The sequence below is a fragment of the Salarias fasciatus genome, chromosome 22 (genome assembly GCF_902148845.1).
Source record: "Salarias fasciatus chromosome 22, fSalaFa1.1, whole genome shotgun sequence".
Lineage (NCBI taxonomy): Eukaryota > Metazoa > Chordata > Actinopteri > Blenniiformes > Blenniidae > Salarias > Salarias fasciatus.
The window spans coordinates 5,602,205-5,625,426 of record NC_043765.1 but is presented as its reverse complement, the minus strand read 5'-3'; the positions used below and the strand labels follow the sequence as shown (position 1 = coordinate 5,625,426).

Genomic DNA, 23,222 nt, shown 5'->3' with positions numbered 1-23,222 from the left:
AACAGAGACACTCCTCACTGACCAGATGTTTCTCTGCAGGGTTTCTCACTGGAGCTGCTGCTGGAACTGTTATTGCTGCTCTGCTCCTCCTACCAGGCTGCTTCATTCGACTCATCTTTTACTTAAAGAAACGACCTCAAGGTAAAGTAGAAACTCTCCTTTCCTCATCAGGATCATTGATGTGTGTGTGTTGAACCTGAAGGAGGGTTTGGAGTGGAAAAGAGTGGTCGTCATGGTAACCTCCTCCCTCTTTCTCCTGCTGTTTTTCAGGGTTCAGAGCCACTAACAGTGAGTACTTTCCTATTTCCTTTCATCAGGATGTTTCAGTGTTGTTTGATGTTCCTTTCTGTTGTTTCTGCCTTCAAGCTGACTTCTTGCTTTGGAACATGTTTCATGTGTTTCATTGTTTTTAGGAGGTTGTAGATTGTGTCTCTGTGGTGTCCAAGTTTCTTCCTCTGGATGTTCCTCTTCAGTGATTTCTCCTCTTCCTTTCAGACACAAATGACTGAGAACAAGTTTTGCTCTTTGTTTTCCAGCCTCTGAAACTTCCTCTTCATCAGGAGAAGAAGCAATGCAGAGCTTGTTAAAAAACTGTTCATGAAAGGAAGAGTCCAGAGAGGCTCCAGTCATTGAGTCTGATGGAGCAGGAGCCAAAAGAAATGATGGAGAAGTTGCTGATTGCTCCACTCTGAGCTGCTCTCCAGGATGAAACATGAAATGAATCAGTTTCCATTTTCTTAATATCAGTGTGAAGTGATGAGGATGAGGGGATTACAGTAATCCAGGTTGTCTTCACTAGATTAGAACTGATGAGTTGAGCGAGTTTCTCTCCTCCACTGATTTCTTCCTGACTAAACTATTGATCTGCTTCAGTCACTTGTTGCTTCTCATCACTTCCTTCTGATCTTTTCTTGGTTTCATTTGATCTCAGATGGTGAAATGTTTTCTTTGCAGAAACCAGGAGCTTTTTCCTTTAATGTGTCAGTTCCTCACATTCAGTGTTGGTTTATTGAGATGTTGTTTTTCTTTTTCAGCCATATTTATGGTGTGTTTTGAGCCTCCAAATAAAGTTTTTTATTATCCAAAATCCCTCAGTCTTCTAGTCTTATTTGGATTCATATTTTCTTGTTTTCTTTATTGACATTTCTAGTATTCTCAGTCAGTTACAAAGTGTTTCCAGTTTTAAGTTCAAGCATTACTTTACTGGTGTGATCAAAAATGCTCCACCAAATGGAAGGACAAGGTGAGTCCAGATGTCAGTCTGCAGGCGATATTAGGCAACTTGAATCCTCTGATGAGTTAGGAAATACATGAGTGGAGCTCAGTTTTACAGTCTGGAGCAGCTGATAAGAACATATAAACTCCATAAAGCAGTCAGAATGCTCAGCTGGAATGCACAGGATCAAACTGTCATACCATACCACACTGACTCTACAGTCAAGATCTGGATAACAAAAGGCTTAAAAGTCTTCTTCCAAATTATAAAAGACAATTACTTGTAAAGTTTTGAGACATTAAAAGATTAATTTAGAGAAAAAAGATTTTTACAGGTATTTACAGTTCAGGAATTATTATAATCAAGACATCAAACAAAGCCTCGTTCCACAGAACTTCAAGAGGAATTATAATATCCAAGCTCTACAAGAACATTACCAACATGACCAGTTTTAACAGTCATAGAACAAAATATATTAAAAATAAATGGGAAAAGGAAGCCGGACTTATTGTAACGGTTGAAGAGTGGGAACATTTCTGTATTTCTTAGTGGAAAAGCCCAAAATCTCATGCTTAGAAAGAATAGTGTGTCACGTTACTCTTTAACACCATGTGACAGAGCTCGTTTCTCAAAGCACACCACCATCAGCTGTATTGGGACGGTCTGATTTTTCAAACATATTCGTTTGATGTAAACAATGCCCAAAAACATTCACATTTATATTCCGCTCTATTTAAATATCTGTTTTTAGGATAACACGTCCAATAATGAAAGCCATAGATGATATCTCTTGAAGATACTTTTAGCTGCAGGGAAGAAGAAGTGAATGATACAAGAGAACCAACCGTCCAGGACCGGGCTCGAATAATGACGGACATTTATAAAGTGGAATGGAACTTTTGAAGTTCATTTAACGATGAACACCTTTGCCAAGAACTGGAATAAGTGGAAAAATAGGACATTTAAGATGTTGCTTAGAATGTTGTTGTTTTTTTAACTCATGATAAGGAATTTTATTTTTTATTTTTCTCTTTTGTTTGGATGTAACCAGAAGTTGCTGATTGCTCCACTGTGAGCTGCTCTCCAGGACGGGGCTCCTTCCTCCCTGTGGACTGACTTTGCTCTGGTGGAATCTTGCTGCAGCTTGTGGCTCTTTGAGTGTGTTTGGATCAGATGTTTTGGAGGAGGAGGCTCCTGCAGCAGTTCTCACTCTAATCCAGGTTGTCTTCACTGGATTAGAACTGATGTGTTGAGCGAGTTTCTCTCCTCCACTGATTTCCTCCTGACTAAACTATTGATCTGCTTCATTCACTTGTTGCTTCTCATCACTTCCTTCTGATCTGTTCTTGGTTTTCATTTGATCTGGTGAAATGTTTTGGACTTTGCTTCATACTGACAGCAGACACCAGGAGCTTTTTCCTTCATGGTGTCAGTTCCTCAGAGGACTTTTAGAGCTGCTTTCATCACAGCTTTTGCTCTTTCAGTCATATTTATTCTGATTTTTCAAGCCCCTTTTCTTTTCCTGTGAAGAAAACCTGATGAACTGAGGAGCAGGTTGATGGTTTTTATCTGTCAGACTGTTTTCTCCCAGAGAGCAGTTATAGCTACTAATGCTGATGGCTTCATCCATTCAGAAATATTTAGAGAACAGAACTTGACAGGACCAGTGAGGAGTAGAAGATGAGCAGGAGCTGCAGTGGTTCAGTCAGAATGGGAGTGATGCTCGTTGCTCCTGATCTCATTGATGAAGCAGCTCACACATTACTAAAGGAGCACAGTCTGATCCTGATACTGAGGAGACGCTGACCTGAGCTGGACGAGGCTGACCGCTGGTTACTCCCTTCCTCCTCTCAGATGCCGCTCTGGTGGCTGTGGAAGGCTCACAGGAGAAAACACATCGGGGGTCTTGCAGTAAACAGTGATTCATTTGTCTCCAGTGAGTAACTGAGCACCTTGTGGTCTTATGAACCCATTTTCCCATATCTGACTATAAAATAATTCAAATAAAGCAAATAAAGGAGGCAAAACTAAACTTATGGATTCAGACTCTTACATTTCATGTACTAAACAGTTTTGTCACTCACCTCTCAACAATACTGTCTTTATTCTGCAACTGCACAGAGTGCACAGGACCTTGTTGGTCTGGAGAAACATCCAGGACTCCACCTGTAGGAGAGTTCATAATGGTCACAATATTTCCATCCTTCAAACTCCTCCTCCTCCTCTGACTCCTCTTCCTTTCCATAAAGAAATCCAGAGACTCTTGAATCTTTGCTGCAGCTCAGACACTCCTCCCTTTGAGCTCGTCTCCATCCAGATCCAGATCTTTAGATCCATCTCGCTTTGCTCTGTAGTTCCTCTCTGAGTTCCACCTGATGTGAGCACTTCTTCTGGAGGAAGCTCTTCCTTCAGGCCTGGCTGGACCCTCTGCCCTGCCACCACTACACTGTTCAGCAAACACTCCTTCTTTCTCTTCAAGGGCAACTTCAGACCAAACTTCCTCCCCTGGAGTCCTGCTGAATCTATTTTCCATAAGTCTAGAGCTCGTCTCTGGACGTGTGAATGATGTCAGTTCACTCTGCTGCTTTCACACTCAGAGGATCGATGGACAGCACACACTCCTCACCTCCCCTGAATGTCCACAGGTTAGAGATGAAGACACTGTCTTCTGGACGGTTCTCTGGCTTCTTGTTTCCTGTTAAAGTGAAGTCCAGCGAGGTGAGTTTGACCTCAAACCCTGCAGGTCAAACGTCTCTCATGGTCACTGCTCATGTGTCCAAGATTTAAACGAGCAAAGCAGACCGACTTTTCCTTCACTTTAAAAGAAAACACCAGCTGCAGAACAAGAAGCCAGAGAACCATCCAGCAGCCAGGAGTCTGCATCTGGAGCTGCGCTCAGGACTGACCTTTGACCTCTTCACCTGGACTGATCGGACAGAGGACAGGAGGACAGTCTGACCAGCAGCAGCTCAGCTCAGCAGCAGTGTTAGAGCGCCCCCAGTGGACAAGGAGGGAAAAGCTGCTGCTTGTTTCTGGGAAGTCACGTGATGAGCCTTTCAGCTTTCACTCTGCAGCTGATGACACACAGCTGGTAGGTTTCTCCAGCAGATGGCGCTCTGACTCTATGTCTATATCAATGTTTCGCCGTTCTGGGGAAATGTGGAGGTTGTGTTTAGTTGAGGTTGTATCTCTGTTCCGGTGAAACGGATTTGTTTTACAGACAGAAACGACACTATACTGTTTTTAAAGAAAAATTGCAGTGAAGTTCTCACTGCTATCAGTATAATTAATGTGGATTCAGCTGCATCAGGTCAGAATGTGAAGTGTTTTCTACTAAAGAATGTGGCTCTCCTCAAATCTATACTTTAAAATTAAAATGAGAATAACATACTTTGGGATAACTGTTATGAGGAATGAAGAAGACAGCTGCACTGGAAACTTTAATTCTGTTATTGATAAAACAAAAAACAAATGTGACCAATGGCTTCACAGGGATTTATCTACAGAAAGTCAAAGTTTATCAACTAAAGCTGAAGGTTTATCTCGTCTTGCAGATGCAGCGACTCTGTTATATGACAGCACGCAGCCTGAGCATCCGTTGATAAAATACTTTGTTTTATTGTGGAAGAATAAGACACATGTTTTTAGAAAATCTGTTTTATGAAAACGTATGATTCTGCTGGTTTACATTCTCTTGATTTTTTGTTGATTATATATATATATATTTTTATATATTATTTTATTTTCTAATTTCCAACTTACATAAACAGACAAAAGAACAGATACATGGCACACGAGGTTCCAAACCCCTTCCCTGACCCACCCACTGGCAAAATGAAGAGAGAGAGAGAGAGAGAGAGAGAGAGAGTGAGGGAGAGAGAGAGGGAGAGAGAGAGAGACTAGAAAACAATACCAAACAAAACCAACAAGTTCTAATAACCAAGGCTTGTCATTTTAATAACCATGACAGAGGTGGGCAGAGTGTCTCTATAAGCCAAATAAAGCTGCTAAATCTCTACTAAAGTTGTAGATAATCATCTCTGATAGTATGTGATCTTTTTAAATGAAATGCAGCTGATCATTTCTGAAAACCATCTTGCTTTTGGGAGCTGGGATCTGGATTTCCATGTAACGGCAATAGACTCATCTTGGAGTTTTCTTCCAGAATGTGTTGAGTTCTGTACAGGAATGAGTCTTCTTCTGTATCACATCTACAGCACAGGCTGGATAGCTCAGATTTATATTTATGCAATTTATATAGAGCAACATAGGTTTGATGGAGAAAGTTATAATGTGTTAGTCTGTGTCTGAAGTTAGTGGCAGTTAGACTTTACTGACAGTTTGTCACACTCCTAAGTCAGACCCTTTTTCTCTATTAATATGTGTAAACCAGGTTTTGGGGCACCATCCATTAGAGAAAATAAACTTTTGAAATTAGACAAGGTGCATTTCCCTCATGAAGTAGTCTTTCCAGATTACTGAGGACAGGTTCACTGCAGACCCCGGAGCAGATCGAAGAAACGACCTTAACTGTAAATGGCAAAAGAAGCTCCTGCTGGGCAAATCACATTTTCTCCACATCAGTTTTATATCCAGAAAATCACATCTTTATTCATTACTCTTGGTTTGAAAACGGCATTAACCACTTACTGCATAGTAAAGGAAATGTATTGAGTTATTGAGAATCCCTTCAGACCTTCCATGTTCCTGTGACTCCTCCAGAAGTCAGTAAATATCATCCCTCAGACATTTTAATGCCTTTTAAATGTTCTGCTGTCCACCGTTTGACCACTGGATCCAGAAACCACTGCAGTGGGAGAAAATTGCTTCCTTCATGAGGTAAAACAGAACATTCTGGTTATTGTTTGTCTTTTCCACGGTGACAGAACCACTGTTCCAGCTGCTGCTCACATCTGGAGTCCAGCCTATCAGGATCCTTCTGAGTGGACTGCTCAACGTGACGCTTTTCCTGAAACTGTGTCATTCAGTTGCTCCTGTTCCTGCAGGTTTTGGAATCTGTCACAATTTATTATTCTTAAGATCATTACTGACTTTCAGTTATATTTGACAAATGTATTGTTTGGTGTCCTATAAGCAATGAACAGGAAGAAAAACAACAAAAATATCTATTTTGAATACCATATCGACTAAATTTATCAACACAAACCTTCTTTTATTGCTTATGAAGTGGAATTCAAACAATATATTAGTCATATAAAACTGTAGGTCAGATCAGATCAGTCAGATTTATTCACAGATCACAGGTTCAGAGAAAAAAGTCAGCAGAAGTTATTCTGTTGTGATAAAATCCTGATCAAGTACACAGAGAGCTCCGGAGCTGAAATAATGAAGATATAGAAACAGACTGATGGATCAAGCTGTGACTCACCACAGAACACAGTGAATGATTCATCACTTGATGAACCAGTTTCCATTTCATTTATTGCTCCTCTTAATTCCCTCTTGTCGTCACTAGACCTTTTTGTTTAATTTAGTTTATTTACCCATTTCTTTATTTTGGAAACTACTTGTCTATTATTATTTGTCTTTTATTATTTATCTGTTAGAGAAAGTTCTGTGGTGTCTGGACTGTAGCAGCTTGAGCTCTGTTCTGTCCTTGAACCCAGAGAGCGTGAACAAGTTGAGTTATTGTTTTATAAGTCAGTTAAAGCCACTTCCTCTCTGGTGAACAGCGGACTCTACACCTCAGCGCCATTTCTTCTGAGTGAAAATGATCAGGACTCAGGAGGATGAACACTCCTGTCACAAACAATGAATGCTTTCATTTTTCCGGTGTGTGTGTGTGTGTGTGTGTGTGTGTGTGTGTGTAGTTGTAGTTGTACTTGTACTTGTACTTGTACTTGTTGTCGTTGTTGCTTTCATGTTTGTATCATTTGATTAAAATTTTGAAAAATGCAGTTCAATGCAGAATTGTAGTTCAGATCAGTTAAAGGTGTGGATGATTTTCTCGAAAAAGTCGAAGCCAAACGTCTGTTACTCACTTTTTGAAAAACACGCATACGCCAGACCATCCTACCTGCTCTGCTGCTCCTACGAGCGCGCTTGACGGCGTGACGCAAGCTTTTCTCCAGAGTGATTGACATGTTGGAGGACCAACAGTTGAGACTCGCATCACGCCATTCATTGGCTAAAACATCGTCCATTTTTCCTTTCAAGGTGCCTTAAGGAGTTTGCCCGTTTTATGCGAAACAACGGCCCCTGCAGGCCTTGGGTGTAACTGCAGCTCAGTGAAACCCTCGTGTCTGTGGCTTGCGTCCATGTACGTGCACGGAAGAGGGGATCTCCTTCCTCGCTCGTTTAGTAGCGCTGGAGTAAAATTGAAGTTTCTTTTGCCTGGTGGGGTCTGTGCTGGAGCTGTGGCAGTGCTAGAAGCCAGTCTTTTCTCACTTTCTGGAAGATCCATCCTCATACTGCTCAGTTGCTGCTCGTTAAAGGAACACTCCGAAGATGTTGGATCCGTGCCCTTTCCCTATCATTGACAAAGTGAGGCAAGATCATAAATACCTTTTTTGTGTCAGTGCAAAACCGCTGCACAGCGGCTGAGTCTATGCTTCTACTGCTGTGCTCCGGTATATCCTACCACGCAGCACTGCGCATGCGCAGGTCTGTGTGGATCAAAACGTTATTTTAACGGATTGAAAAGAAAACACAGCTTTTAAAATGTTTTATAACCATTCGGATTTACTTCACGTGCTAATACGCCATCCCCTGGACCACTGGAAGGAGTATTTTGTCCACTTTCGTCTGTCCGGCTTTGACTCCTCCTCACCTCCAGCAGTTGAGCTAAGCTAACTACAATGCTAACAGCTGGGAGCCAGCCACTGGACGCACAGACACAAAAAAGGTATTTATCAAATCAAATCAAATCAGATTTTATTCATATAGCACTTTTCATATTAATAAAAACAACGCAAAGTGCTGAACATTGAAAACAGTCATAAAAACAAAAAGAATAAAAATCGCGCCATCAAACAGTATGCACCACACACACACACTCACACTCACACTCACACTCACACTCACACTCACACTCTACCATTAATTCGCACAGAACAGAGGAGACATGGCATGGCACTGAGCATCTTAGGGAAAACGCCACCAGTGGGGCCCCCCACACCAAGGGAAGTCGAGGGTCAATTAAAACTGGGGCTCCAGCGCCTGACCCCCGACCCCGACAGACCAAGGGAACTCGCACACCAAAGTGTGGAGCCCCCAGGCCAGCCAGGACCAGAGTACCCGGGCACAGTAACCCCAGCGTTGGACCAGGACCAACTCCCGGTGTGAAGGACCCCCCTGAGGAAACACTGGAATTAAACAGCTAAAACATAATAAAATATGACACGAAATTAAAATAAGATAATAAGATAGGATTATAAAGTAAAAAAGTAAAACAAGTTGAATGTGCATAATAAAATAGAATAAAATTACATAAATAAGAATGGAATAAGAGGACTATAAAAGGTCAGTTAAAAGCCTGATTAAAAAGGTGTGTTTTCAACCTCCCTTTAAAAATATCAACGGTCTCTGCGGTCCTGAGGTTCTCCGGCAGGCTGTTCCACAGGCGGGGGCCGTAGTGGCCAAAAGCCGCCTCACCATGGGTCTTGGTTCTCGCTTTAGGAACACACAATAAGGCACTGCCAGAGGACCTCAGGGCCGTGAGGGTCGATAGGGTAAAAACAGATCAGCTAAATAAGAAGGTGCAAGGCCGTTAAGACATTTAAAAACAAATAAGAGAACTTTAAAATCGATCCTGAAGCGGACAGGGAGCCAATGCAGCGACTGTAAAACCGGTGTAATGTGGGCCCGCCCCCTGGTCCTCGTCAGCACGCGTGCGGCTGCGTTTTGTAATAGCTGTAGGTTTGAAATATTCTTTTTGGGAAGAGCAGAGAGCAAGGCATTACAGTAGTCTAATCTACAGGAGATAAAAGCATGCATTAGCACCTCTGTACTGGCCTGAGAGAGAAACGGGCGGACTCTAGCTATGTTCTTAAGATGATAAAATCCAATCTTAGTTATGTTTTTTATGTGTAGAATAAAATTTAGCTCAGAGTCAAAAATCACGCCAAGATTTTTAACTGATTGTGCTGGTTTAAAATCCCGTAATTTTGGTAAAATCTTCTCTCTCTGACCTTCAGGACCGATAACTAAAACCTCAGTCTTGTCCTGGTTGAGCTGTAGGAAATTCACTGCCATCCATGACTTGATGTCTGAAATACAGTTAAAAAGGGTTTCTATTGGCCCTGAGTCACCAGGAGACACGGCGATGTACAGCTGAGTGTCGTCAGCGTAACTATGGAAACTGATGCCGTGTCTCCTGATGACGTCCCCAAGTGTAGAGATTAAAATGTAGAGATTAAAAAGTATAGGACCTAAAATTGAACCCTGGGGAACCCCACACCTAATTTCATGGGTTCCTGAGGAACAAGTATCCAAACTTACATAAAAACATCGATCTGTGAGATAAGAACTGAACCAGTTAAGAACGGTACCAGAGAGGCCCACCAGGTGACTCAGTCTATTTATTAAAATGTGGTGGTCTACTGTGTCGAAGGCAGCACTCAGGTCCAGTAGAACCATCACTGTGAGCTTTTTATTATCTAAGTTCCACCTGATATCATTTAAAATCTTTAAAAGGGCCGTCTCGGTACTGTGGTTCACTCTAAAACCAGACTGATGTCTTTCTAAAATGTTATTAATCATTAAAAAGTCATTGACTTGGTTAAAAACCAGTCTTTCTAAAACTTTACTTAAAAACGGTAAGTTGGATACTGGTCTGTAGTTATTAAAAACATCGGGGTCTAAATTGCTCTTCTTCAGAAGGGGCTTCACCACCGCCGTTTTAAAGGCAGTGGGGAAGACACCCGTCTGAAGAGAGCAGTTCATGATATTTAAACTCTGTTCCTCAAGGAATCCATAAAGTGATTTAAAGAGTGGTGTGGGGATGGGATCTGAAAGGCAGGTTGTTGATTTTACTTGGGAGAAAACTCGACCAAGAGTCCTCGTGTCAACCAGGTCAAAACTGTCCAGTGTTTCCTCAGGCATGGACAACGGTTCAGCTGTGTTCACTGATAAAATCTGTTGGGGTAAAAGACGAGACCTGATGTCCATGATTTTAGTTCCGAAGTGGTCTGCAAAGTCTTCACAGAGAGCGTCTGTTGGCTCCTTAAAAGCTTCATTAAAACTAGTGCCAGTTAAAATGTTGAAGGTGGAGAAGAGGAACCGGGGGTTGTCTTTATTGTCTGAAATAAGTTTAGAGAAGTGGGAAGTTCGGGCCTGTTTAACTGCATTATTGTAAATTTTGAGTTGTTGACGTAGAATCTGGTAATGTACAGTCAACTTGGATTTTCTCCACCTTCTTTCAGCACTCCTGCAGTTTCTTTTCAGTTTGATGACTATATCATTTCTCCTCCACGGGGGTTTGGAATGGCCCTTGATTGTTTTAGTTAAAAGTGGAGCGACTGAATCCAGACTGGACTTCAGTTTACTGTTAAAATCGTCAACAATAAAATCACAAGATGCAGGTAAAATCATTGCAGGAGTGCTCTGTAAAATCTCTATAAAACCTGCAGCCACTTCAGAAGTAAGGTAGCGTTTCCTCACTGTTCTCACCGGGGCTTCCTGCTGGTTAAAACTGGTGATGTTAAAAAACACACAGTAGTGGTCAGACACAGCCAGGTCAACAACAGAGGACACACTGATGGACAGACCGTGGGTTATAACCAGGTCCAGGGTGTGTCCTCTGTTGTGAGTTGGCTGTGCGACATGCTGTTTAAAATCTAAACAGTTTAAAAGGTTTAAGAATTCTCTGGACATAGAGTCCGAGTTGTCATCAACGTGTAAGTTAAAATCACCAGTTATTAAAATTCTACTATATTTAGAATGAATTATTGTTAAAAGTTCTGAAAATTCACAAATAAAAAGACCAGAGTATTGAGGGGGTCTGTATACTGTTAAACACAGGATCGGGGGACTGCTAAAAATAAAGGCGTGGTGCTCAAAGGATGTAAAACTATTAAAAGCTACTGCACACGCACTAAATGAGATTTTTAAAATGGAAGCAGTCCCTCCACCCCTCTTACCCTGTCTGGTTGAATATAAAAAGTTAAAACTCGGTGGGGAAGCCTCAGTGAGGATAACAGGTGCATCGGTGCCAAGCCATGTCTCAGTTAAAAGCAGACTATCCAAGTTATTATCTAAAATAAGATCATTAATAATAAAGGATTTGTTTAAAAGAGAGCGCACATTCAGCAGGGCCATGTTAATGGTGGTGGGCGGACTGGATGTGCGCTCTCGGTGAAGTTTCACTGTTAAAAGAGTCTTTTTGTGTTTAAGAACAGTCCGGGGGATGTGGTGTCTGCACGAGGTGATAACTGGGATGCTGTGGATGGTGTGTGGTGTGTCCGGGGGCAGTGGAGGTGTGTGAGGGGTGTGTGTGGCGTGTGGTGGATGGGGGGGGGCTTGCAGGTAGTCAGTCAGTGGGGGATGTGTGGACTGTATGCTGAATGTTACCTGCTAAAATGGAGCTGCCCAGCGTGCTCGGGTGAAGTCCGTCCTGATGATAAAAAGCTGGGCGGTTCCAGAAAAGGTTAAAATTGTCAATGAAATAAAAGTTGGAGGCTGTGCAGGAGCGCTGAAGCCAGGTGTTGAGGCCGAGCAGTCTGGAGAAGCGTTCAGCGCCCCTGAAGAAGGTCGGCAAAGGTCCAGAGATAAAAACCGACCTTCCACAGCTCTCCAACAGCTTAAAAATGTCCTTAAAATCCTGCTTGGTGACCTCCGACTGCTGCCGGGCCGTGTCGGGCCGTGTCCGTGTCGTCGGGCCGGGCCGTGTCGTTAGTCCCGACGTGTCGTTAGTCCCGATTTATGAGCTTGTCTCACTTTATGAGCTTTATGAGCTCACTTTATGAGATTTATGAGCTTGTCTCACTTTGTCAATGATAGGGAAAGGGCGTGGGTCCAAAATCTTCTGAGTATTCCTTTAAGCATCTGGCGGAATAATGGCAGACAAAACGAAACCTAAGGAAATCAGGCCAGCGGGCGTGCGCATTATGTCACATTCTCTCAATTTCTCAGCAAAAACATTCTGGTGCCGGACCGGCACTGCAACTTTCAAGTGACAATTTAGCACTGTTAGTGGTACTTACAATGAATATGTCAGGACACATTGTACACATCATTCAATATTTTTTACATATTTTTGGTGGAAAATAAGTATTTTTAAAGTTGAAAAACTCCTTAATGCGCCTTTAATATCAGATAGATTTATTCACAGATCACAGGTTCACAGGAGAACCAGCTCAGCAGAAGTTGTTCTGTGGTGATAAAATCCTGATCCAGTAACAGAGAGAGCTCTGGAACTCAGATAAATGAAGATATAGAAACAGATTGATGGATCAAGCTCACTGCAGCACACAGTGAAAGACTCTTCATTAGATGAACCAGTTTCCATTTCATTTATTGCTCCTCTTAATTCCTTATTATTGTCACTGGACCTTTTTGTTTCATTTAGTTTATCTACCCATTTATTTGTATTTCTTAATTTTGGAAACGACTTGTCTATTGTTATTTGTCTTTCTTTATTATTTATCTTTTAAAGAAAGTTCTGTGGTGTCTGGACTGTAGCAGCTTGAGCTCTGTTCTGTCCTTGAACCCAGAGAGTCTTAAAAACAAGTTGAGTTATTGATTTACAGTAACTCTCCTGTTCCAGGGAGAACAGCAGACTTTGCACCTCGGCGCCATTTCTTCTGAGGAAAGTGACCAGAACTCAGGAGGATGAACACTCCTGTCACAAACAATGAATGATTTGATTTTTCCAGTTAGAAAAGTGCTGGAATGGGGAAAAAGAAAAAAGAAGAATTATTGTGGAAGCTTCAAAGTGTAAAGATGCAGCTCTTCCTGGCTCTCTTCTTTCTGCTGGGAATCCCCAGCGGGGCTCCAGGTAGGATTCCAGCTTTTTCTCCACATCTCTGATTCATATGGAGGATCAAAACTGCCACGATTAAAAATAAATACAGAAATATAAAAATGGGTCAACAGATAAATTTATGTGCCAATAACTCATACCAAAAACATTTTTTTCCAAGAGAAAACCTGGAAAATGTGACTGAAAATAAATAAATTTATTTTGTCATTTTCACGTCAGTCGATTTATTTGTTGATTTTTTTTCATTTTTGTATTTTTGTATTTCCTTCCTTATTATCTTTGACCAGTATTTATTTCTGTATTGTTCTACTTTCACAGTTTCTTTTCTCCAAATTATGTGTTTCTGTATTTTATTTTCATATGACATTCTATTTATTTATTGATAATTTTTAATTCACTGTCACATTTTTACCTTCATTATTTCCAATTTGGATTTTCTTGCTCTGTTTTTTTTCCATACATATTTCTTTCCTACGTGTCTGTTTCTCCTGGAGCGTCTCAGGAGGAAGACGGGACAAGGAACCATTTGGTTTTCTGTTAAAATGACAGAATCAGATTCCATAAAATGAGTCATTTTCTCAGTTTTTCATCTAATCCTCATCTAATTATTCAAATTTCTACGGCTTCATATCAACATCTGTCTTCTGGACCTTCTGCTTCCAGAATTGAATAGTTGACTCTGTCACACATTCTGTACATGGTAGACGTGAACTCTCCCTGTCCTGCAGCTGAAATCCTTAAAAGATTCATCCATAAAAAAACAGTCGAGGCTCGGAAAGACAAAATCCAAGAAGACGTTCAGAAAGGGAGATGCTTGTTTTCAGACCCAGACTCAGTCTGTCGATATGAAACATGAACGGTTTCAGTAGAAGAGGCTGATACCAACTGATCTCACACCAAACAGGCTCAGTCAGATGATTTATGAGTGACAAGTAGAGAATAACGGTTTTTTATTTCAGTGTTTATGAAATATGTGTGAAAAGTTCCATCTCTTCTGGGAATGTGGTTGGTTGAATCAACCTCGTCATTTGAAGGAAATCCCTTCATGAGCCAAGCTTTGTGTCCAGAGCATGAATCTGTTTCCTGAGGAGTTTGATGTCTCCTTACTGCAGTTATTGCTCTTTAACTTTGGACTGTCATAAACTAGAGAGAGATGTTTGCTCTGTTATGGGATCATGTGTTCAAAGGTGGATTAAAGTACAGCTGAAAGGCTTACCTCGGAAAGATTTTGGTAAAGGGAAAATACAAACAACTTTAAAATAAAGTACTCTGCAGCAGTAATCAAATGAAAGTGGATGAGTGATGATGCAGTGACAGCTGCTGCCTTCCAGCTCAGAAAGGAGCAGAAAGTAACTTGATGAGTTTCAGACTTCAGCATACTTTCGCCTGAAGACAAACATAGCTCACATCTGTGCACATCAGGAACAAGCCAAGAAGCATCAAGTCAAATCACAACATGCCACTACTATTTGGTGGTGATTTCAATCAATAGTTGATCAGTGAGAAGAAAGTGAGCTTTGATTGGTCTCATCAAGTGTTTCCAACCAGATGAAGTGAAGAAAAGAGTGAAGAGATGCTCTTTGAATCTCATGGATTCAGGCTTTAAAGCAGCTCAACACTTTACACAAGAAAAGGAAGAAGCAGTCAGATCAGAGGGAAACAGCAAATGTCCAATCAGCTGGACTGTCAATGTTATTGATTGATTTACTCTCTTCTCTTTCTTCCAGAAATTCATTCTCTCAAGTATTTCTACACTGCAGCCTCCAATGTTCCAAACTTTCCAGAGTTTGTGGTCGTTGGTTTGGTGGATGAAGTTCAAGTTGAGCACTACGACAGCAACACCACGAGATTTGTTCCCAAACAGGACTGGATGAACAGAGTCACAGAAGAAGATCCACAGTACTGGTACAGAAACACTGAGAGGTTGATGGGAGCTCAGCAAACCTTCAAAGCAAACATTGAGATCTTGAAGCAGCATTTGAACCAAATTGGAGGTTTGATTGCACTTTGTCTTTTTTCCTCACACACACACACACACACACACACACACACACACACACACACACACACACACACAGTCGAATCAGAGCAGATCCACAGAGAAATGTGAGAGCTGCTTTGTGAAATTCAAAGAAAACTTTTTTCAGCTTCAAACTTTTTCCAAACAGAGTTTGAATGAAAACTCCCAGTTTGTCTCTTGTTCTCTGAGCTTTGAGTCAGCAGCAGCAGCAGCAGCAGCAGCAGCAGGGGTGAAGTGGTTAGCACTGTCCCCTCACAGCAGGAGGACCTGGGTTGGATTCCTCTCTCTCCTCAGACTTTCTCCCAGCTCAGTGTGATGCTCACACACTCCATTCAGGCTGCTGATTGTTGACAGGAAGCAGATCAATATGTCCCACTGATCCTGAGTCAGCGTCAGCAGCCCGTTAGCTCCCTCGTTGAGCAGCCAGCAGCTCCATTCAACACTCTGAATGTGAAAATGGATCCTTCTTGTGGAGACTGAGTGAGAAGCCAGATGTTCTTCTTCTTGGAGCTGATTGGAGAACTAATCGTTTGCTTCTCCTTCATGTGTGGATCATCTGCAGCTGCTCTCAGGAGACACCGAGACTGATCAGCTTCAGGATTCAGTGTCTGCTGACAGTTGAGCTCAGCTCTCCAAACAAACAGTAGATCCAGTGGAAATCAAATCCCACTTTTTCACACACATCCTCCAGATGAGCAGAGCTGTGTTCAGTCCTCTTCAGTGTTTGTGCAGCAGCAGCAGTGTTCTCACACAGTGCAGCTGCTGCTATGAAGCTGGATTCACTTCCTCATCATCAGATAGAAGCTCTTTACCGCCGTCTGCTTAGCATGTGACGTTAGCATCCGTTAGCCAGCATCACATCACTTCCTGCTCATTTAGTGGTCTGAGAACACAAAGAGAAAAGTCAACTGATGGAGCAGATCTCCAAAGAAAAGACATTTTCTGTCCTGTTAGAGCTCCAACCACAAAGAGACTGGGAAAGGAACAGGTTAACCTTCAGCTGGCTGGTTGAAGGAAATATCTGCAAGCATGTTTAAAAAACTAGCTTAAACATCAATTAGCATGTTAAATAAGCGAGCGTAAACATTATCTAGCTTGTTAAATAGGCTAGCTTTAACTTCTGCTAGCATGTTTAATAAGCTAGTTTTCCCGTCAGCTAGCTCATCAGTTAGCGTTCCGTATTGAGCTGAAAAGGAACGCACTTTGTTCCGTATTTTTGTGAGAGTCAAAACGTGAGCAATGGAACTTGCGCTTTTTTTTTTGAAAACTTACGGTAAATTGTTCACCGGCTCTCTGACGTTCTGTGACCAATGAGCTGACAGAGATGGCTTGACAACACAGAATCGCTCTTATCTCATTGGTCAAAAAAAGACCGTTCCGAGTAGGCTACGGCAGCTCATTGGCCAGTAGTCAGTTTGGTCACAGAGCGCATGGGAGGAAGTAAATCACAACATTAAAGCAGCGCAGTATGGCGTCCAGAGACATGTAAGTTTGTGCCGTTTCCATATCGGATATATCATGTTTAGTTCAGTGATTTGTGTCTGCTGCTGCAGACTGTGGTGTGTTTTCAGTTTAGAAATGGAACCTTGTTGGTTTTTTCTGTTCAGAAGGTTTTTCAGTTTTGATTTTGCACTTTTTTAGTTGAAAATAAAAAAGGAACATGTTAAAATCCAGAAGAGACAGCAGCTGTTTGATGTTATTTTGCACATTTAGCAATAAATATAGAATAGAATAAGAATAGAAGACTTTATTAATCTCACAGTGGAGACATTTACAGGCGTATAGGCTCATAGAACCCACAGCAGGGTGCAAAAGTAATGAATGGTGCAATAATTAACAAGTTATAGTGCAAATCATAGTAGGATTGATAATAGAAGCTAAAGACAATGAAGATCTAACTGTATGTACAACCTGAGTCTTAAAAATATAACAGGAAATATATAATATATACAATATATACAATACAATATGCAATATATGATGCAATATATAACTATACAGTATGATATAATATGTACAATATGCTTTAGCAGAGTGAATGGATAATGAAGTGTCGCTGAATTTCTTCAGGGGGGGTGCAGGATATTATAATGTCCAGGATTATTGCACATATTCCACACAGTAGAACTGTACAGTCTGACAGCGGTGGGGATGAGAGACCTGCGGTAGCTCCTTCCTGCACTGAGGGTCTCAGTCGGCCTCTGAAGGAGCTGCTGAGCTGCTCTACCGTCCGGTGCAGTGGCTGAGAGCTGCTGTCCTTGATGATGATGATACTTGAATGATAACTGTCTCACTGTAGGCCTCAAATACAAACAGATCAAGCTGATCATGAGTTATTACAATCTTGCTACTGTAGGTGTAATGCAGTAGCCTAATGTGTTTTTACAGTCTGTAATAGGTATAACTGTGGCAAAATGCTGTTAGATATGCGTTTTTGACCCCCCAAAAACCCAGTTTCTTTCAGCTGCCCGCGAGAGGCGTTCCTTATTTCAATCTCTGGGAGTTGGCAACCCTACACGTGAAGTAAATCCGAATGGTTATAAAACTTTTTAAAAGACGTGTTTTCTTTTCAATCCATTAAAATAATGTTTTGATCCACACAGACCTGCGCTTGCGCAGTGCTCCGTGGAAGTATATACCGGAGCACAACAGTACAAGCATAGACTCAGCCGCTGTGCGCCTGGTATATCCTTCCGCAGCGCACTATGCTTGTGCAGCTCTGTGTGTATCAAAACGCTATTTTAAGGGATTGAAAAGAGAACACGTCTTTTAAAAAGTTTTATAACCACTGGACCACTGGAAGGAGTATTTTGTCCACTTTCTCAGTCTGGCTCTGTCAGCTAGCTCATCAAAAAGCTTGCTAGCAAGTTAAGCCAGCTTAAACGTCAGCAATCTTGTTAAAACTCTATCTTAAACAACTACTAGCATGTTAAGCTAGATTAAACGTCAGCTATTATGTTAGAAAAGTTTGCTGAAATGTCAGCTAGCATGTTCATCAAGCTAGCTTAAAGGTGCATTAAGGAGTTTTACAACCTTAAAAATACTTGTTTCCCACCATAAATATGTTACACATTTTTAATGATGTGTACAATGTGCCCTGACATATTCATTACAAGTACCTCTAACAGCGCTAAATTGTCACTTCAAAGTTGCAGTGCCGGTCCGGCACCAGAGTTTTTTTGGGGAGAATTTGAAAGGAATGACGTAATGCACGCTCCGGCTGGTTAGGTTTCATTATGTCCGCCATTACTCCGCCAGATGCTTAGTGAGCAACAACTGAGCAGGAGCTTCCAGAAAGTAAGAAAAGACTGGCTTCTAGCACTGCCACAACTCCACACAGACTCCACCAGGTAAAAGAAACTTAAATCTTACTTGAGCACTACTAAACGAGCGAAGACGGAGTCCTCCTCTTCCGTGCACGCGAGCCACAGGGACGAGTTTTTCACTAAGCTGCATTACGCCCAAGGCCTGCAGGGGGCGCTGTTTCGCATAAAACGTGCAAACTCCTTAAGGCACCTTTAAATAACAATTTGCTTGTGAAAAAAGCTGGGTAAAATTTCGGCTAGCATGTTAAATAAGCTAGCTGAAACATCAGCTAGCCTTTAAAAAACTAGCCATCTGTTAGCATGATTGATAAGCTGGTTGGGTTTTTTTTTTTTTTTTGTCTCTCACTTCTAATCATGACTTCCTTTTTGATCTGAATTGACGTTTTTTTTTACCACCCCCCGCCCCCCCCCCAAAATTTCTGTCTGAGTTTCTTTAACTTTGTTTCTTGTTCAAGACGGAACACCGTAATTGGCTGCCTGGGCGTCTTTAAAACACAAGTAATTTAATTGTAACTTGTAACTTCGGTAACTTGTTGCGATGACAACAAAGACTATTTTGATTCTAGCCTAAATGTCACCTGGATTCTTGAAAAACAAGCTTAAACATCTGTTACCATATCTAATAAGCTAGCTAAACATCTGCTAGCTTGTTAAAAACTATCTAAACTTCTGCTAGCTTGTTAAAAACTAGCTGAAGCATCTGCTAGCATGTTAAAGAAGCTAGCTAAACATCTGCTAGCTTGTTAAAACTAGCTGAACATCTGCTAGCTTATTAAAAACTAGCTAAACATCTGCTAGCTTGTTAAAAACTAGCTAAACATCTGCTAGCATGTTTAAGAAGCCAGCTAAACATCTGGTAGCATGTTAAAGAAGCTAGCTTAAGCATCTGCTAGCATTTTAAAGATGCTAGCTTAAACATATGCTAGCATGTTAAAGAAGCTAGCTTAAACATCTGCTCGCATGTTCAAAACTAGCTAAACATCTGCTAGCTTGTTAAAAACTAGCTAAACATCTGCTAGCATGTTAAAGAAGCTAGCTAAACATCTGCTAGCATGTTAAAACTAGCTAAACATCTGCTAGCTTGTTAAAAACTAGCTAAACATCTGCTAGCATGTTTAAGAAGCTAGCTAAACATCTGGTAGCATGTTAAAGAAGCTAGCTTTAACATCTGCTAGCATGTTAAAGAAGCTAGCTTAAACATCTGCTAGCTTGTTAAAACGAGCTAAACATCTGCGAGCTTGTTAAAAACTAGCTAAACATCTGCTAGCATGTTAAGGAAGCTAGCTAAACATCTGCTAGCATGTTAAAACTAGCTAAACATCTGCTAGCTTGTTAAAAACTAGCTAAACATCTGCTAGCATGTTTAAGAAGCTAGCTAAACATCTGGTAGCATGTTAAAGAAGTTAGCTTAAACATCTGCTAGCATTTTAAAGAAGCTAGCTTAAACATATGCTGGCATGTTAAAGAGCTAGCTTAAACATCTGCTAGCTTGTTAAAAAATAGCTTAAGCATCTGCTAGCACATTAAAGAAGCTAGCTAAACATCTGCTAGCATGTTAAAGAAGTTAACTGAACATCTGCTAGCATGTTAAAGAAGCTAGCTTAAACATATGCTAGCATGTTCAAAACTAGCTAAACATCTGCTAACTTGTTAAAAACTAGCTAAACATCTGCTAGCATGTTAAAGAAGCTAGCTAAACATCTGCTAGCATGTTAAAGGAATACTCTAAAGATTTTGGACCCCTGCCCTATCCCGATCATTTACAGAGTAGATAAGCTCATAAATACCTTTTTTGTGTCCGTTCGTCCAGTGCCTGGCTAACAGCTGTTAGCATCAGAGTTAGCTTAGCTCAACTACGGCAGGTGAAGAGGAGACAGAGCCAGACTGAGAAAGTGGACAAAATACTCCTTCCAGTGGTCCAGGGGACGGCGTATTAGCACGTGAATAGAGTTGCCAACCGTTCCTTGAAAAACGGAATCGTTCCGTATTTGGATGTAAAAGTGTGCGTTCCGTATTGAGCTGAAAAGGAACGCACTTTGTTCCGTATTTTTGTGAGAGTCAAAACGTGAGCAATGGAACTTGCGCTTTTTTTTTGAAAACTTACGGTAAATTGTTCACCGGCTCTCTGACGTTCTGTGACCAATGAGCTGACAGAGATGGCTTGACAACACAGAATCGCTCTTATCTCATTGGTCAAAAAAAGACCGTTCCGAGTAGGCTACAGCAGCTCATTGGCCAGTAGTCAGTTTGGTCACAGAGCGCATGGGAGGAAGTAAATCACAACATTAAAGCAGCGCAGTATGGCGTCCAGAGACATGTAAGTTTGTGCCGTTTCCATATCGGATATATCATGTTTAGTTCAGTGATTTGTGTCTGCTGCTGCAGACTGTGGTGTGTTTTCAGTTTAGAAATGGAACCTTGTTGGTTTTTTCTGTTCAGAAGGTTTTTCAGTTTTGATTTTGCACTTTTTTAGTTGAAAATAAAAAAGGAACATGTTAAAATCCAGAAGAGACAGCAGCTGTTTGATGTTATTTTGCACATTTAGCAATAAATATAGAATAGAATAAGAATAGAAGACTTTATTAATCTCACAGTGGAGACATTTACAGGCGTATAGGCTCATAGAACCCACAGCAGGGTGCAAAAGTAATGAATGGTGCAATAATTAACAAGTTATAGTGCAAATCATAGTAGGATTGATAATAGAAGCTAAAGACAATGAAGATCTAACTGTATGTACAACCTGAGTCTTAAAAATATAACAGGAAATATATAATATATACAATATATACAATACAATATGCAATATATGATGCAATATATAACTATACAGTATGATATAATATGTACAATATGCTTTAGCAGAGTGAATGGATAATGAAGTGTCGCTGAATTTCTTCAGGGGGGGTGCAGGATATTATAATGTCCAGGATTATTGCACATATTCCACACAGTAGAACTGTACAGTCTGACAGCGGTGGGGATGAGAGACCTGCGGTAGCTCCTTCCTGCACTGAGGGTCTCAGTCGGCCTCTGAAGGAGCTGCTGAGCTGCTCTACCGTCCGGTGCAGTGGCTGAGAGCTGCTGTCCTTGATGATGATGATACTTGAATGATAACTGTCTCACTGTAGGCCTCAAATACAAACAGATCAAGCTGATCATGAGTTATTACAATCTTGCTACTGTAGGTGTAATGCAGTAGCCTAATGTGTTTTTACAGTCTGTAATAGGTATAACTGTGGCAAAATGCTGTTAGATATGCGTTTTTGACCCCCCAAAAACCCAGTTTCTTTCAGCTGCCCGCGAGAGGCGTTCCTTATTTCAATCTCTGGGAGTTGGCAACCCTACACGTGAAGTAAATCCGAATGGTTATAAAACTTTTTAAAAGACGTGTTTTCTTTTCAATCCATTAAAATAATGTTTTGATCCACACAGACCTGCGCTTGCGCAGTGCTCCGTGGAAGTATATACCGGAGCACAACAGTACAAGCATAGACTCAGCCGCTGTGCGCCTGGTATATCCTTCCGCAGCGCACTATGCTTGTGCAGCTCTGTGTGTATCAAAACGCTATTTTAAGGGATTGAAAAGAGAACACGTCTTTTAAAAAGTTTTATAACCACTGGACCACTGGAAGGAGTATTTTGTCCACTTTCTCAGTCTGGCTCTGTCTCCTCTTCACCTGCCGTAGTTGAGCTAAGCTAACTCTGATGCTAACAGCTGTTAGCCAGGCACTGGACGAACGGACACAAAAAAGGTATTTATGAGCTTATCTATTCTGTAAATGATCGGGATAGGACGTGGGTCCAAAATCTTCGGAGTATTCCTTTAAAGAAGTTAGCTTAAAGGAATACTCCACCCAAAAAACGATTTGGCCTCATTTTCTACTCACCCTCATGCTGAGAAACACTCTGGAGCACTTTTTTGACGATTCAAATGCAGTTGGAGATGTTTGGGGATTTTCGTTGTCAACAAACGGACCGACAGAGCCCAACAGAAAAAATGGTCCATAAAATCCACAAAACGTTTCCATTTTCCTTCATACTGCTCGTCCGCTGTAATCCAAGTGTCCTGAGCGCGTAACGTCCATAATTATTTCTTAACGAGGTCATTTAGTACATTTTAAGAGCCCAAACAGGGCGCTCTCATACGGCTCCATTGCATGTCTGCGCGCGCACCCTGAACTACGGAAGCCGCGGCAGACCAAGCAACACGCTTGTGCCCTTTCAGCAGGACACCGAATTCAAAGCTTTAAAACAGTAGCCAATCACTTTTGTGATTGTCCACAGCTCGGTCACTCACAGCAGAATATAAACAGCGGAACTTCTTCTTCTACGCTTGCAATTTAGAAAAGTAGTCGCTGAAAGCGCGCCTTTAAACATCTGCTAGCATGTTCAAAACTAGCTAAACATCTGCTAGCATGTTTAAGAAGCCAGCTAAACATCTGGGAGCATGTTAAAGAAGCTAGCTTAAACATCTGCTTGCATTTTAAAGAAGCTAGCTTAAACATATGCTAGCATGTTAAAGAAGCTAGCTTAAACATCTGCTAGCATGTTCAAAACTAGCTAAACATCTGCTAGCTTGTTAAAAACTAGCTAAACATCTGCTAGCATGTTAAAAAAGCTAGCTAAACATCTGCTAGCTTGTTAAAACTAGCAAAACATCTGCTAGCTTGTTTAAGAAGCTAGATAAACATCTGGTAGCATGTTAAAGAAACTAGC

At 41.2% G+C, this 23,222-nt stretch overlaps 2 protein-coding genes across 3 annotated transcripts in view; both read left to right on the top strand.

Annotated features, from left to right (window-relative positions):
- LOC115409372 (class I histocompatibility antigen, F10 alpha chain-like) overlaps nucleotides 1–428 on the top strand; it is a 32,830-nt gene extending 32,402 nt beyond the window's left edge. Inside the window, exons 7-8 of the mRNA XM_030120529.1 lie at nucleotides 40–141; nucleotides 271–428. Coding sequence (XP_029976389.1) covers nucleotides 40–141; nucleotides 271–413 — 245 coding nt within the window. The 3' untranslated portion in view covers nucleotides 414–428. The remainder of the gene's footprint in view (nucleotides 1–39; nucleotides 142–270) is intronic.
- The window catches only part of LOC115409378 (major histocompatibility complex class I-related gene protein-like), a 68,658-nt gene that overhangs the window by 1,234 nt on the left and 44,202 nt on the right, over nucleotides 1–23,222 (top strand). For both annotated transcript variants that reach the window (XM_030120538.1, XM_030120539.1), the window contains exons 2-4: nucleotides 4,162–4,168; nucleotides 13,111–13,172; nucleotides 14,885–15,151. In XM_030120538.1, the coding sequence (XP_029976398.1) occupies nucleotides 13,118–13,172; nucleotides 14,885–15,151 (322 nt within the window). In that variant the 5' untranslated portion in view covers nucleotides 4,162–4,168; nucleotides 13,111–13,117. The remainder of the gene's footprint in view (nucleotides 1–4,161; nucleotides 4,169–13,110; nucleotides 13,173–14,884; nucleotides 15,152–23,222) is intronic.